General features: G+C 43.9%; 1 protein-coding gene across 2 annotated transcripts; it reads right to left on the bottom strand.

Annotated features, from left to right (window-relative positions):
- Positions 1 to 1,665: 1,665 nt before the first annotated feature.
- On the bottom strand, positions 1,666 to 17,360 carry LOC106583916 (splicing factor, arginine/serine-rich 19). 2 transcript variants are annotated; one of them, XM_014168576.2, is made up of 5 exons: positions 17,115 to 17,360; positions 15,369 to 15,451; positions 6,363 to 6,650; positions 4,748 to 4,876; positions 1,666 to 2,232 (listed from the first exon to the last, which is right to left on the bottom strand). In XM_014168576.2, the coding sequence occupies exons 2-5, from the start codon at positions 15,429 to 15,431 to the stop codon at positions 2,083 to 2,085; spliced, it is 630 nt and encodes a 209-aa protein (XP_014024051.2). In that variant the 5' UTR covers positions 15,432 to 15,451; positions 17,115 to 17,360; the 3' UTR covers positions 1,666 to 2,082. The 2 variants fall into 2 exon arrangements, with proteins under 2 accessions (XP_014024051.2, XP_014024052.2); XM_014168577.2 differs by having other exon boundaries at positions 6,363 to 6,584.
- Between the last annotated feature and the right edge of the window lie 46 nt (positions 17,361 to 17,406).

Genomic DNA, 17,406 nt, shown 5'->3' with positions numbered 1-17,406 from the left:
TTTATATGCTTTCAATGTGTATTACCGTTTTATTTTGTCTGTTTATTTACTGATAGCACTAATAGAAACCAATGACGACTCAGACTAAGCAGAGTAGTAGCGTGAAATTGCACCTAAAAACATGTTGAGTTTACAAAACATTAAGAACACCTGCTCTTTCCATGACATATACTGACCAGGTGAAAGCTATGACCTCTTATTGATGTCACTTGTTAAATCCACTTCAGTGTAGATGAAGGGGAGGACAGGTTAAAGAAGGATTTTTAAACCTTGAGACAAGGATTGTGTATGTGTGCCATTCAGAGGGTGAATGGGCAAGACAAAATATTTAAGTGCCTTTGAACTGGGTATGGTATTAGGTGCCAGGCACACCGGTTTGTGTCAAGAACTGCAACACTGCTGGGTTTTTCCAAGTGCAACAGTTTCCCGTGTGTATCAATGGTCCACCCCTCAAAGGACATCCAGCCAATTTGACAACTGTGGGAAGCATTGGAGTCAACGTGGGCCAGCATCCCTGTGGAACGCTTTGGACACCTTGTAAATTCCATGCCCCGACGAATTGAGGCCGTTCTGAAGGCATAAGGGGATGTGCAAGTACAACTCAATATTAGGAATAATGTTTGGTGAACTCAGTGTAGGCCTAGGATTTAAAGCTTTTGGTTGATAAGGGAAGGGGATAGAACTGGGCCTTTGTCAGATTTAATCAGTTTTCATCAACTTTTTGACTGCCTTAATAATTATATACTTACATAGTTTTGAGGTGCTCTTGATGGAGTTGACTCTTTTGGGACTATTCCATTGGTTCCAATTCTGACTGCCTGACTGGTCAAACAGTTGTAGAGATAAACTGACAGGAGTGTTCACCCACTAACAGAGACCTGACAATGAAAGTAACAAACGCGTTGATACATCCAACATAGTACACACATCCCAGTCACCCAACACACGTTGACTCACCTTCTATAGAAGTACCTCATTTTCATGGTTGCTTTTAACAGTCAGCTCTGACGTCACAAGTCATATGCTTTCAATGTTTAATTCGATGTCCGTTTATTGACGGATAACTCATTTGTGGTCATGGACTAGAAAAATTACTCACTAACACTAATAGAAACCAATGGAGACTCAAACAGACTAAGCACAGAGTAAGTGTCAAATTGCACCTAAAATCTATGGTCAGTTTTGCAGTTCCCTACTTTAATGGGTAGGGTAAGGATTGTGTGGAGGATAAAACTGATCCTAGATCTGCCTCTGTATGACAGAGGGGGATACACACAGATGCGTACAATTACTTTAGGCTGCAAAGTGGCTCTTCTTTTAACTAAAGTGTTTACATTCTTACATAACTTAAACATTACCTACAGTATTTACGCCTGGTTCAGAAACAGCCCTTATAAAGAATCTATTACAAACAGTTCACTCAGTCAGTGACAGGTATGCTGCAAGCCTGTAAAATCCATAGCTTGTAGGACAGTGACAACTTGCGTTCATTTATTTCACTCTCTGCCTAAGCACTGATCAGAGTAGTAAAACCTTCAGGATTGGTTTCCCGGACATAGAGTAAGCCTGGTCTTGGACTTAAAAGCGAACTCGATAGAGAATCTCCTGTGCTCAGGAAACCGCCCCTCAGAGTACAGACTTCAAAAAAGAGACAGGAACAGAAAATCAAGTGTCAAATCTCTATATTTAAACCAGCCGACCAACAACCTGACTATTTGACAGGTTTATACCACACAGAGAGAAAGGAGAGTCAGTGTAGTGTACTTACAGTATGTACAGTATGTGTGCGCGCACGTGTAAGTGTGTATGCATGTGTGTTCTGCATCGCTCCCATAACATTGTAGTTTTTTTTATTCATATACTGCGTGTGTATATTTTGCAGATATCTACTCAATATTTCTGTACAGCAAGACACACAGGAGACGAGAGAGGGGGCGGGGGGTGGTTACGAGTTTACATGGGGACAGCAAATAGGGAGGTGAATAAAACAAATGTCACTCTACGGCCTCAGTGGGCCCAGTCACGTGCAAAGAGTGGGCAGCAGAACCAATGGGAGTAGGGTGAGAGCGACCCCTGGTCCAATCAATAGGAGGAATCCATCTCTCTGTCCTCCCTCACTTCCTCATCCATCTTTCGACCGTGCTTCCTGAAGTACTTGTACCTCTGAACATAAAGCTTGACCAGGTTGCTCACCTTGACCGGGTTGATCTCTCCCTTTCGACTGTGGCAGATCTGAGAAGCAGAGACAACCACACACACAGGTCGGTATTAGTCATAAACACACTATATCAAATTGCTGTTAAACTAACTACACAGTAATTACTTACGCTAGGCTGTAATTACTTACAATGTAACGTATTTACATCTTCCAATTGTTATTGTGTTGGAACATAGTTACATATTCTGCATTATAAACCGGATAGTTTGCATCCTGGATGCTTAATGGCTGAAACAGTATTCCAGCCTTGTGTATATTAGACAATATACCACGGGTATGATGCAAAAATACTTGTTTACTGTCCTTTTTTATGTTGGAAACCAGTTTATAATAGCAATAAGGCACCTCTGAGGTTTGTGGTATATGGCCAATATACAGTTTCGCGTCGTGCATAAGAACAGCCCTAGGCCAATGCCGTTTTAGAGAATTTGTCAGTATGTCTAACTGGCCTAACACTGAACAAAAATATAAACACAACATACAACAATTTCAAAGATTTTACTGAGTCACAGATTATAAGGAAATCAATTAAATAAATAAATTAGGCTGTAATCTATGGATTTCACATGACTGGAAATACAGATATGCATCTATTGGTCACAGATACCGTAAAAAAAAAAGTATGGGCGTGGATTAGAAAACCAGTCAGTATTTCGTGCGACCACCATCTGCCGTATGCAGCGCGAGACATTTCCGTCGCATAGAGTTGATCAGGCTGTTGATTGTGGCCTGTGGAATGTTGTCACACTCTTCAATGGCTGTGAGAAGTTGATGGATATTGGCGGGAACTGGAACACCCTACGTAAACGTCAATCCAGAGCATCCCAAACATGCTCAATGCGTGACATATCTGGTGAGTGTGCAGGCCATGGAAGAACTGGGACATTTCCAGCTTCCAGGAATTGTGTACAGATCCTTGCGAAATGGGGCCATGCGTTATTATGCTGAAACATGAGGTGACGCCAGCAGATGAATGGCACGACAATGGGCCTCAGGATCTCATCACATTATCTCTGTTTTTTCAAATTGCCTTAGAGAAAATGCAATCGTGTTAGTTGTCCGTAGTTTATGCCTGCCCGTACTATAACCCCACCCCCACCATGGGGCACTCCGTTCACAACACTGACTCCCACACAATGCCACACACGCTGTCTGCCATCTGCCCAGTACAATTGAAACCGGGATTCATCCGTGAAGAGCACACTTCTCCAGCTTGCCAGTGGCCATCAAAGGTGAGCATTTGCCCACTGAAGTCAGTTACGACGCCAAAACTGTAGTCAGGTCAAGACCCTGGTGAGGACTACAAGCGTGCAGATGAGCTTCCCTGAGACAGTTTGACAGTTTGCGCAGAAATTCTTAGGTTGTGCATACCCACAGTTTCATCAGCTGTCCGGGTGGCTGGTCTCGCAGGTGAAAAAGCCGGATGTGGAAGTCCCGGGCTGTAGTGGTTACACATGGTCTACGGTTGTGAGGCCAGTTAGACATACTGCTAAATTCTCTAAAACGGCATTGGAGGCATCTTATGAACATTACATTCTCTGGCAACAGATATGGTGGACATACCCGCAGTCAGCATGCCCATTGCACGCTCCATCAAAACTTGAGACATCCTTGGCAGTGACAAAACGGCACATTTTAGAGTGGCCTTTTCTTGTTCCCAGCACAAGGTGCAACTGTGTAATGATCATGCTGTTTAATAATCTTCTTGATATGCCACACCTGTCAGGTGGATGGGTTTTCTTGGCAAAGGAGAAATGCTCACTAACAGAGCTGTAAACAAATTTGTGCACAAAATTGAGAAATAAGCTTTTTGTGCATATGTTACTTTTTTAATATTTTATTTCAGCTCATGAAACCAACACTTAACCTGTTGCATTTATATTTTTGTTCAGTGTATTGGCCAATATATCACACCTCCTCGGACCTTATTGCTTAAATATAATACACTCCCTCTGGCCTTATTTATGAAGTCTACTTCCAACAACTGCCAATACCTGTTTGTGGAAATTCTATAAACATTCACAAACCAGTCAAAAGTAATTATATCGACACCACTCAGTCTAGTAATTACGCCAATCTTTTAACATTGTCTTAGCCAATCTTTTAAAATGTTACAAACAGGTTGTTATTCCTATGGAACAAAATGCACCTACACTCTGTTACTGAGAGACACTACAGCCTAAACCCAAAAGCCTGACCATTGCTGAGCAGACTATTTTGTTCCAGCCCAGCACTAACACACCTGATTCAACTACTGATCCAACTGTTTATCAAGTCATTCATAGAATAAGGTGTTTTACACCATCGAATAACAAAGTTAACAACGCTGTGCTAAGCCACGTAACACTGTGCTAAGCCACGTAACAACACTGTGCTAAACCACGTAACAACACTGTGCTAAACCACGTAACAACACTGTGCTAAACCACGTAACAGCGTACTTAAACCATGTAATAACATAACATTGTGCTAAACCATGTAATAAAGTAATGCAGCTAAAGCAGGTTCATGGTTAGAGGGCTGGGTTACCTTGTGCACTGCCTTCCTCAGGATGTCCTTGTAGTCGTCCTTGTTGATGTCTTTACGCTGGTAGTAAGGCTTAATAGCCAGCTTCACCTCCTCCACCGCACGCTCCTGAGTGTGGAGCTTCTTCAGGTACTGAGAGCGAGAGAAATTAAATAAGAGGTGCAGTACTAGTGTTGCACGGTATACCAATACATCAGTACTTTTTAGATACCAGAACATGAAAAACTGTTTTGCAGTAGAATTTGTTACTTTCGGTACTTCTGTCAAATGTGTCTCACAGATCAAGCCGTTCTTATCAGCGCAGTCGACCCCTTATTATAGAGCGCACAGTGCCTGCTCCACTTGCGAGCCTGCACTGGGAGTCTGGGCTGCATCATATAAGCTCCCACTCACACTGCACAGAAGTTAACAGACTTGAATAATGTAACAAGGCATGTAGATGTTGAAACTGTTAATTACTGTTCGCAAAACAAAGTCGATACAGGCTAGAACCCTTTACAATGGAAGAATATACCGATAGTGTCCAGCTTTGTAGGCTAACTTTCCTTGCTAGGTGACAGCTAAAGCTAACATCAATTCACTACCCTAGACTTTGTTTGTGATGATATGCAAACTAAGGCATAATATATTGATTTCATAGCTGATTGCCAATAAAAACTTTATGGATTCACTTAGTCGGTCTCTTTCTCATCTCTCCAAAAGATTTACATTTTAGACACAAAATGTCCAAAAGATGATCTATTGCTTCAGCGAACTGCCTGCCTCCCTGTGGCTCAGTTGGTAGAGCATGGTGTTTGCAACGCCAGCATAGGTGTGCAACGCCAGGGTTGTGGGTTCGATTCCCACGGGGGGCCAGTACAAAAAAAATAAATCCATGAAATGAAATGTATGCATTCACTACTGTAAGTCGCTCTGGATAAGAGCGTCTGCTAAATGACTAAAATGTAAATGTAATGACATCATTACTCATTAAAGAGAAAAAATTTTATGAAAAAAGCTACTTCTAAGCAAATGCTGTTGATGAATACAATAAAATGTGTCCCAAAATGGAAGGGAAATGGTTTGTCATCTGTAGCCCCATGGAATCACCCAAAAACAAGCTCAATAACTCAATGCATGCACACACTCCTATTGAATATGCATTCACCTGTATTGTGGATATGCTACAGATGTATTTACCATTCAAATAAATGATTACCATTATGTAGTTAGATTGTTTTTACCTAAGTCAAACTGATTGCATAATTGATTCATTAATGCATACATGGCTGTCTCTGAAAAGAAAAACATGTAAAAAAAAAAAGCAAATGTGTTGATATTGAACTCAAGATGCCCAACGATTGAACAGAGCAGTAGCTGAGTATATCTGTCTGGATCATGTGCCATTCTGTAACTTTGGCTAATATGCCTTTTTTTGCCACGGTATCGTTTTGGTATCGAGCATCGTGATACTAAACCTAGTATCAGTAATGAAGTTAACATTCTGGTATTGTGCCAACACTATGCAGTACTGTACTGATAGTCAGATGACCTTATTCCTTTCCCCCCACACACACACACACACAAGTAATTGGAAGATATGGGAGCGGTAGAAAGACATGATTTTTAATGGTGCTACCTTGTCAGGGTCCTTGCTCTCGTTGTCCCAGCCTATATCACTGGAGTCTCCGGACCCTCCCAAGAACCCAGAGGGCATGGGTGGGGGCGGGGTCTGGGCACAGCCGCCACCCAAAGACATGCCAAGGTGCAGGTGGCTGGGCGGGGTTTTGGTGCAGCCCACCAATGGGAGAGCGCTGTGCAGGATGAACTGGGCAGGGGTGGGGCCAGGGGAAGGAGGAACCTGGGAGGAGGAAGAAGAGGAAGGGGCATGCTGCGATGAATGGTTCTGATTGGTTTGGGAGAGAATCTGCAAGAGAGAGAGAGATGGAAGGTATGATGAGAAACGGTTGGTCAGATATCGAACACCTTCAAAACAATCCAAGACAAATACGTAACACGTATACAGTGCCTTCAGAAAGTATTTACCTCCTTTGACTTATTCCACATGTTGTTGTGTTACAGCCTGAATTTAAAATGGATTCAATTGAGACTTTGTGTCACTGGCCAACACACAATACCCCACAATGTCAAAGTGGAATTATGCTTTTAGAAATGAAAGGCTGAAGTGTCTTTAGTCAATAAGTATACAACCTCATCAGCAGGTTCAGGACCAAAAACGTGCTTAACAAGTCACATAAGTTGCATGGACTCACTCTGTGCAATATTTGTTTTATTTCACCAGGTAGGCTAGTTGAGAACAAGTTCTCATTTGCAACTGCGACCTGGCCAAGATAAAGCAGAGCAGTTCGGCACATACAACAACAGAGTTACACATGGAATAAACAAACATAAGGTCAATAATACAGTAGAAAAGGTCTATATACAGTATGTGCAAATGAGGTAGGATAAGGGAGGTAAGGCAATAAATAGGCCATGGTGGCGAAGTAATTACAATATAGCAATTAAACACTGCAATGGTAGATATGTATATATGAAATGTGCAAGTAGAGATATTGGGGTGCAAAGGAGCAAGATAAATAAACACAGTACGGGGATGAGGTAGTTGGATGGGCTATTGACAGATGGGCTATGTACAGGTGCAGTGATCTGTGAGCTGCTCTGACAGCTGGTGCTTAAAGCTAGTGAGGGAGATATGAGTCTCCAGCTTCAGAGATTTTTGCAGTTTGTTCCAGTCATTGGCAGCAGAGAACTGGAAGGAAAGGCGGCCAAAGTAAGAATTGGCTTTGGGGGTGACCAGTGAGATATACCTGCTGGAGCGCGTGCTACGGGTGGGTGCTGCTATGGTGACCAGTGAACTGAGATAAGGCGGGGCTTTACCTAGCAGAGACTTGTAGATGACCTGGAGCCAGTGGGTTTGGCGACGAGTATCAAGCGAGCGCCAGCCAACGAGAGCGTACAGGTCGCAGTGGTGGGTAGTATATGGGGCTTGGGTGACAAAACGGATGGCACTGTGATAGACTGTATCCAATTTGTTGAGTAGAGTGTTGGAGGCTATTTTGTAAAAGACATCGCCGAAGTCAAGGATCGGTAGGATGGTCAGTTTTACGAGGGTATGTTTGGCAGCATGAGTGAAGGATGCTTTGTTGCGAAATAGGAAGCCGATTCTAGATTTAATTTTGGATTGGAGATGCTTAATGTGAGTCTGGAAGGAGAGTTTACAGTCTAACCAGACCAGTCAGAACAGTCCAGAGTAGTGATGCTGGACGGGCGGGCGGGCAGGTGCGGGCAGCGATCGTTTGAAGAGCATGCATTTAGTTTTACTTGCATTTAAGAGCAGTTGGAGGCCGCGGAAGGAAAGTTGTATGGCATTGAAGCTTGTCTGGATGTTAGTTAACACAGTGTCCAAAGAAGGGCCAGAGGTACACAGAATGGTGTCGTCTGCATATAGGTGGATCAGAATCCCCAGCAGCAAGAGCAACATCATTGATGTATACAGAGAAGAGAGTCGGCCCGAGAATTGAACCCTATGGCACCCCCATAGAGACAGCCAGAGGTCCGGACAACAGGCCCTCCGATTTGACACACTGAACTCTATCAGAGAAGTAGTTGGTGAACCAGGCGAGGCAATCATTTGAGAAACCAAGGCTGTCGAGTCTGCCAATAAGAATGTGGTGATTGACAGAGTCGAAGGCCTTGGCCAGGTCGATGAAGACGGCTGCACAGTACTGTCTTTTATCGATGGCGGTTATGATATTGTTTAGGACCTTGAGCGTGGCTGAGGTGCAACCATAACCAGCGCTGAAACCAGATTGCATAGCAGAGAAGGTACGGTGGGATTCGAAATGGTCGGTAATCTGTTGGTTAACTTGGCTTTCGAACACCTTAGAAAGGCAGGGTAGGATAGATATAGGTCTGTAGCAGTTTGCGTCTAGAGTGTCTCCCCCTTTGAAGAGGGGGATGACTGCGGCAGCTTTCCAATCTTTGGGAATCTCAGACGATACGAAAGAGAGGTTGAACAGGCTAGTGATAGGGGTTGAAACAATTTCGGGCAAATAATTTTAGAAAGAGGGTGCAGATTGTCTAGCCCGGCAGATAATAGCATTTAACATGATTTTTTAATGACTTCCCCCATCTCTGTAAACCCACACATACAATTATCTGAAAAGGTCCCTCAGTCAAGTAGTGAATTTCAAAACAGATTCAACCAAAGACTGGGGAGGTTTTCCAATGCCTCGCAGACATTGAATATCCCTTTGTGCATGGTGAAGTTATTAATTACACTTTGAATGGTGCAGCAATACACCCAATCACTAAAAAGATACAGGAGTCCTTCCAAACTCAGTTGCCGGAGAGGAAGGAAACCCCTCAGGGATTTCACCATGAGGCCAATGGTGATAAAAACATTTTTTTTAAATCCCCCCCAATTTCGATCTTGTCTCATTGCTGCAACTCCCCAACGGTTTCGGGAGGCGAAGGTCGAGTCATGCGTCCTCCAAAACATGACCCGCCCGCTTAACTCAGAAGCACCAATGTGTGGAAGGAAACACCATTCACCTGACAACCGAGGTCAGTCTGCAGGCGCCCGGCCCGCCACAAGGAGTCGCTAGAGCACGATGAGCCAAGTAAAGTCCCCCCGGCCCAACCCTCCCCTAACCCGGATGACGCTGGGCCAATTGTGCGCAGCCCTATGGGACTCCCGATCACGGCCGGTTGTGAAACAGCCCGGGATCGAACCCTGAGTATGTAGTGACGCCACTAGCACTGCAATGCAGTGCCTTAGACAGGTGCGCCACTCAGGAGGCTTGACCAACGGTGAATTTAAAACATTTGCAGGCTGTGATAGGAGAAAACTGAGGATGGACCAACAACATTGTAGTTACGCCTAAATGACAGAGTGAAAAGGAATCCTGTACAGAAAAATAAGGCACTAAAGTAAAACAGCAAAAAAATGTGGCAAAGAAATTAACTTTGTCCTGAATACAAAGCATTATGTTGGTGCTAACAACACATCACAGAGTACCACTCTTCATATTTTCCAAGCATGGTGGTGGCTGCATCATGTTATGAGTATGCTGGTCATCGGCAAGGACTAGGGATTTTCTTTGTATAAAAAGAAACTGAATAGAGCTAAGCAGAGGCAAAATCCTAGAGGATAACGTGGTTCAGTCTGCGTTCCAACAGACACTTGGAGACAAATTCACCTTTCAGCAGGACAATAATCTAGAACACCAGGCAAATGTACACTGGAGTTGCTTACCAAGACAACATTGAATGTTCCTAAGTGGCCGAGTTACAGTTTTGACTTAAATCTGCTTGAAAATCTGACACCGCCTAGTATATAGGTCATAGACGAAAGGAAGCTTGGCCCCAGTGATGTACTAAGCCGTACGCACAACCCTCTGTAGCGCCTTATGGTCAGATGCCGAGCAGTTGCCATACCAGGCGCTGATTCGACCGGACATATTCAAATCAACCCCATCCCAGTCTGCTGTCCCCACATGCTTCAAGATGGCCACCATTGTTCCTGTTCCCAAGAAAGCTAATGTAACTGAACTAAATGACTACTGCCCAGTAGCACTCACTTCTGTCCAAAATCATATCACCTCCACCCTACCTGTTACCCTAGACCCACTCCAATTTGCTTACCGCCCCAATAGGTCCACAGACGATGCAATCGCCATCACGCTGCACACTGCCCTATCCCATCTGGACAAGAGGAATACCTATGTAAGAATGCTGTTCATTGACTACAGCACAGCATTCAACACCATAGTGCCCTCCAAACTCATCATTAAGCTTGAGACCCTGGATCTCGACCACAACCTGTGCAACTTGGTCCTGGACTTCCTGACGGGCCGCCCCCCAGGTGGTGAAGGTAGGAAACAACATCTCCACTCCGCTGATCCTTAACACTGGAGCCGCACAAGGGTGTGTTCTCAGCCCTCTCCTATACTCCCTGTTCACCCACGACTGCGTGGCCATGCACGGCTCCAACTCAATCATCAAGTTTGCAGACGACACAAGTGGTAGGCTTGATTACCAACAACAACGAGACAGCCTCCAGGGAGGAGGTGAGGGCCCTCGGAGTGTGGTGTCAGGAAAATAACCTCACACTCAATGTCAACAAAACAAAGGAGATGATTGTGGACTTCAGGAAACAGCAAAGGGAGCACCCCCTATCTACATCGACGGGACAGCAGTGGAGAAGGTGGAAAGTTTTAAGTTCCTCAGTGTACATATCACGGACAAACTGAAATGGTCCACGCACACAGACAGTGTGGTGAAGAACGCACAACAGCGCCTCTTCAACCTCAGGAGGCTGAAAAAAAAAAACGTGGCTTGTCACCAAAAACCCTCACTAACTTTTTACAGGTGCACAACTGAGAGCATCCTGTCGGGCTGTATCACCGCCTGGTACGGCAACTGCTCTGCCTACAACTGCAGGACTCTCCAGAGGGTGGTGCGGTCTGCACAACATATCACCAGGGGCAACCTACCTGCCCTCCAGGACACCTACAACACCCGATGTCACAAAAAGGCAAAAAAGATCAAGGACAATAACCACCCGAGCCACTACCTGTTCACCCCGCTTCCATCCAGAAGGCGAGGTCAGTACAAGTGCATCAGAGCTGGGACAGAGAAATAGAAGCGGTTTTTCAATCTCAAGGCCATCAGATTGTTAAACAGCCACCACTAGCACAGAGAGGCGGCTGCCTACCTACAGACTTGATATCATTGGGCACTTTAATAAAAGGAACTAGTCACTTTAATAATGCCAAATTAAGAATGTTTACTTATCTCGCATTACTCATCTCATATGTATATACTGTAATCTTACCTATCTATTCTTTACTATCTATTGCATCTTAGCCGTTCGGTCACTGCTCATCTATATATTTTATACTTATATATTCTCATCCCATTCCTTTACTAGATTGTGTGTATTAGGTTTTGTGGTGGAATGTTAGATACTGCTGCACTGTCAGATCTAGAAGCAAAAGCATTTCGCTACACTTGCAATAACATTTGCTAACCATGTTTATGTTCGCAATAAAATTGTATTTTAACCAGTCAGGAAGCTCTCAATAGTGCAGCTGTAGAACTTTGAGGATCTGGGGACCCATGCCAAATCCTTTCAGTCTCCTGAGAGGGAAAGAGGTGTTGTCATGCTCTCTTCACGACTGTCTTGGTGTGTTTGGACCAAGATAGTTTCTTGGTGATGTGGACACCAAGGAACTTGAAACTCTCGACCCGCTCCATAACAGCCCTGTTGATGTGAATGGGGGCGTGTCCAGCCCTCCTTTTCCTGTAGTCCACGATCAGCTCCTTTGTCTTTATCATGTCGAGGGGGAGGTTGTTGTCCTGGCACTACACTGCCAGGTCTCCAACCTCTTCCCTATAGGCTGTCTCATCGTTGTCGGTGATCAGGCCTAACACTGTTGTGTCATCAGCAAACTTAATGGTGTTGGAGCTGTGCCTGGCCACACAGTTGTGGGTGAACAGAGAGTACAGGAGGGGAATAAGCATGCACCCGTGGGGCCCCCTGTTTAGGATCAACATGGCAGATGTGTTGTTGCCTACCCTTACCACCTGGGGGCGGCCCGCCAGGAAGTCCAGGATCAAGTTGCAGAGGGAGGTGTTTAAGTCCCAGGGTCCTTAGCTTAGGGATGAGCTTTGTGGGCATGATGAACGCTGAGCTGTAGTCAATGAAAAACATTCTCACATAGGTGTTCCTTTTGTCCAGGTGGGAAAGGGCAGTGTGGAGTGCGATTGAGATTAAGTCATCTGAGGATCTGTTAGGGCGGTATGCGAATTGGAGTGGATCTAGGGTTTATGGGATAATGGTGTTCATGTGAGCCATGATCAGCCTTTCAAACCACTTCATGGCTACCAACATGAGTGCTACGGGGCGGTAGTCATTTAGGCAGGTTAACTTCGCTTTCTTCAGCACAGGGACGATGGTGGTCTGCTTGAAACATGTAGGAATTACAGACTCAGTCAGGGAGAGGTTGAAAATGTCAGTGAAGACGCTTGCCAGTTGGTCCGCACATGCTTTGAGTACACGTCCAGGTAATCCGCCTGGCCCCACAGCCTTGTGAATGTTGACCTGTTTAAAAGGTCTTGCACACATCGGCTACGGAGAGCGTGATCCCACAGATGTCCGGAACAGCTGGTGCTCTCATGCATGCATCAGTGTTGCTTGCCTCGAAGCGAGCATCAAAAGGCATTTAGCCCATATGGTAGGCTTGCGTCACTGGGCAGCTTGCGGCTGGGTAAATAGTTTGCAAACTCTGCCACATCCGACAAATGTCAGAGCCGGCGTAGTAAGATTCAATCTTAGTCCTGTATTGACACTTGCCTGTTTGATGGTTAATCTGAGGACATAGTGGTTCGTATAAGCGTCTGGATTAGTGTCCCGCTCCTTGAAAGCGGCAGCTCTAGCCTTTAGCTCGGTACAGATGTTGCCTGTAATCCATGGCTTCTGTTTGGGATATGAACTTTCAGTCACTGTGGGGATGACGTCGTCGAAGCACTTATTAATGAGGTTGATGACTGATGTGGTTTCTCCTCAATGCCATTGGATGAATCCCGGAACATATTCCAGACTGTGCTAGCAAAACAGTCCTGTAGCATAGCATCCGCATCATCTGACCATTTCCATATTGAGCGTGTGACTGGTACTTCCTGCTTTAGTTTTTGCTTGTAAGCAGGAATCAGGAGGATAGAATTATGGTCAGATTTGCCAAATGAAGGGCGAGGGAGGGCTTTGTACGCGTGTGTCTCCGTGTGTGGAGTAAAGGTGGTCTAGAGTTTTTTCCCCTTTGGTTGCGTGTGACATGCTTGTAGAAATTATGGAAAATGGATTTAAGTTTGCCTCCATTAAAGTCCCCGGACACTAGGAATGACGCTTCTGGATGAGCCTTTTATTGTTTCTTGTTAAGTGCAATCTTAGTACCAGCATCGGTTTGTGATAGTAAATAGACAGCTACGAAAAATATAGATGAAAACTTGGTCGACTTGCTTAGTTAAATAAAAGGTCAAATTAACATTTACAAAAACAAGAAAAATTTGTGTGGTCTACAGTTTATCATGAGGTACTCAACCTCAGGCGAGAAATACCTCAACTTCCTTAATATTAGACATCGTGCACCAGCTGTTATTGACAAATAGACACAGCCTCTTCTTACCGGATGTAGCTGTTCTGTCCTGCCGATGCACGGAAAACCCAGCCAACTTATTATCCGTGTCGTTGTTCAGCCACGACTCGGTGAAACATACCATTTTACAGTTTTTAATGTCTCGTTGGTAGGATAGTCTTGAACGGAACTCATCCAGTTTATTCTCCAGGTGATTTCACGTTGGCCAATAGAACGGATGTTAGAGGTGGGTTACCAAATAGGGCTATCTTGTCACAACAATCGATTGGCTCAAACGTTAACCTCTTAAAACTTCTTCGGGATCGGTGTCCCTTCCATGGGACGGTTGAGCTAATGAAGGCTAATGCGATTAGCATGAGGTTGTAACTAACAAGAAAATTTCCCAGGACATAGACATTCTGATATTGGCAGAAAGATTAACAAGAATTGAAGCTAACTGCACTGTCCAATTTACAGTAGCAATTACAGTGAAAGAATACCATGCTTGAGGAGAGTGCACAATTTTGAACATGAAAAGTTATTAACAAATTAGGCACATTTGGACAGTCTTCACACAAAATTTTGAAAAGAAATGCAATGGTTCATTGGATCAGTCTAAAACTTTGCGGATACAATGATGCCATCTAGTGGCCAAAATGTAGATTGCACCTGGGCTGGAATAATACATTATGGCTTCTCTCTTGCATTTCAAAGATGGTACAAAAAAAATATATATAAAAAAATAAATAAAAGAACGGTTGGTTTTTTCTTTGTAATATCTTTTACCAGATCTATTGTGTTATATTCTCCTACATTCCTTTCACATTTCCACAAACTTCAAAGTGTTTCCTTTCAAATGGTACCAATAATATGCATATCCTTGCTTCCTGAGCTACAGGCAGTAAGATTTGGGTAAGTCATTTTAGGCGAAAATTGAAAAAAAGGGTTGGATCCTTAAGAAAACAAATGAACTTTTATCAAGGCACACCTGTTAATTGAAATGCATTCCAGGTGACTAGCTCATGAAGCTGGTTGAGAGAATTCTAAAAGTGTGCAAAGCTGTCACCAAAGCAAAGGGTGGCTACTTTGAAGAATCTCAAACATAAAGTATATTTTGATTTGTTTAACACTTTTTTGGTTACTACATGATTCCATATGTGTTATTTCATAGTTTGTCTTCACTATTATTCTACAATGTAGAAAATAGTAAAAAGAAAAACCCCGGAATGAGTAGGTGTGTCCAAAATGTTGACTAGTACCGTGTGTGTGTGTGTCGTACGTACGTACGTACGATACACTACTAGTCAACATTTTGGACACACCTACTCATTCCGGGGTTTTTCTTTTTACCACACACACACACACACACACACACACACACACACACACACACACACACACACACACACACACACACACACACACACACACACACACACACACAGATAACGGAATATAATTACTCAAAGACACACACACACACACACCTGGCTGGTAGCATGGATGAACTCCTGGGCTTTGGCTCTACTTGCGATATTGGCCTCTTCCATCTTAAACAGCAGAGCTGTCACTGAAATACAGAGAGCATGGGGTTAGTAAAACCTTATACATATTATATGCACTTCATAGTAGCAACAGGAATACACAAAAACGTACCAAAACTCCACTTGTTGACATTACACTGTGTGCACAATTATTAGGCAAATTGTATTCCTCTGGATTAATTTTATTGTTGAACAGACACAATGCTCTCAGTCAATCCAAAATGTTATTGAACCTCAAACCTGAAATGTTTAACAAAGGAAAAGTGAGTTTTGTCTTTCTCAGGGAAATATATAAGTGTGCACAATTATTAGGCAACTATTAGTGTGCACAATTATTAGGCAACTAAATTACAAAAATAATTTCTCTCAACTCACTTGTTTATTCTCAATTTTTAGAGTAAGTGTAACAGATAACACAAAATGACAATTATATAAAATGTTTGGCCTTTAAAAAATATTCAGTGACCAATATAGCCACCCTTATTTTCAATAACTGCCATGAGCCTTCCATCCATGGAGTCTGTCAGTTTCTTGATCTGTTCACGATCAATTTTCACTGAAGCCGCAACCACAGCCTCCCAAATGCTGTTCAAAAAGGTGTATTGTCTTCCATCACTGTAAATCTCACGTTTGAGAAGGGCCCACAAGTTCTCAATATGATTTAAGTCAGGTGAGGAAGGGGGCCAGGTCATTATTCAGGCATTTTTGAGGCCCTTGCTGGCTAGCCAAGCAGTGGAGTACTTGGATGCATGTGATGGAGCATTGTCCTGCATAAAGATCATGGCCTTCTAGAATGCTGAGGACTTCTTCCTGTACCACTGTTTGATGAAAGAATCTTCCAGAAACTGGCAGTAGGTTTGGGAGATGAGTTTCAGTCAATCTTCAACCCAAAAAGGTACAACTACCTCATCCTCAATGATAGCAGCCCATACCAGTACCCCTCCTTCACCTTGCTGGCACCTGACTCAAAGTGGTGCCCTGTGTCCATTACTGATCCAGCCACGGGCCCATCCATTTGGTCCATCAAGAGTCACTTTCATTTCATCTGTCCATTAAACCTTTGAAAAATCTGTCTTCAGGTATTTCTTTGCCCAATCTTGACGCTTCAACTTGTGAATCTTATTCAGTGGTGGTCTTGTTTCAGTCTTCTTGACCTTGGCCATGTCTCTGAGAAATTGACACCTTGTACTTCTGAACACTCCAGGAAGGTTGCAGTTCTGGAATACGGTGGCACTGGAGGATAATGGGTTCCTGGTAGTTTGACGTTTAATTCTTCTCAAGTCTTTTGCAGTTAATTTGCGCCTTTTCTTCCCCATGCGTTTTTTTGCGCCCCAGTTGACTATTCGCAACAAAACGTTTGAATGTCTGGTGGTCACACCTCAATAGTTTAGCTATTTAAAGAGTGTCGCATCCGTCTGAAAGGCATTTTACATTTTTGGTTTTTCAGTGTCAGTTAAATTTATTTTTTGGCCCATTTCACCAGAGGTAATGAGGCTGCCTAATAATTTTCGCCACACCCTCCCTCATTACACAAATACATATCACCTGAAAATGATTAAATACAATAAGCATTCAAGTTTATATGGTTTGGAGTTGGAAAATGTGAATAGAAACAATGATAAGATCAGAATACTGACTTGTAATTGTGCACGTAGTGTATTATAATGAATGCTAGTGACAGAGACTTACATGCTAAAACTCCTCCGGCCGTGCAGTCCACTCCTGTCTGCAGACTCCAGGGGAGGGTGGGGGCAGCAGAAGGGGGAGGAGGCAGCGGTGGCAGCTTGTTGGCCGAGGAGGAAGAAACAGAAGAGGAGGAAGAGGAGGAGGGGTCTGTGGAGGAAGGAGGAAGGGAGAGCGAGGCGAGGGCAGAGCCAGATGAGGAGGAACAAGGGGGTGAGGCCAGGGATTTGAGGCCTTCGTCCAGAGGAGGGGCTTCATGTTAGAGGGGCCGTACTGTGAGAGGCCTCCCCCCTGGGAG

The sequence above is a fragment of the Salmo salar genome, chromosome ssa23 (assembly GCF_905237065.1).
Source record: "Salmo salar chromosome ssa23, Ssal_v3.1, whole genome shotgun sequence".
In the NCBI taxonomy this organism is placed as follows: Eukaryota; Metazoa; Chordata; class Actinopteri; order Salmoniformes; family Salmonidae; genus Salmo; species Salmo salar.
The sequence above is the reverse complement of the archived record's forward strand: the minus strand, read 5'-3'. Positions and strand labels throughout refer to the sequence as shown.

Coding starts and splice junctions, on each gene's coding strand:
- LOC106583916 (XM_014168576.2), bottom strand. CDS start 15,431: ATGGAAGAGGCCAATATCGCAAGTAGAGCCAAAGCCCAGGAGTTCATC. Junction 6,651..15,368: donor TCATCCATGCTACCAGCCAG/GTGTGTGTGTGT, acceptor TCTCTCTTGCAG/ATTCTCTCCCAAACCAATCA. Junction 4,877..6,362: donor AGAGCAAGGACCCTGACAAG/GTAGCACCATTA, acceptor TCTCGCTCTCAG/TACCTGAAGAAGCTCCACAC.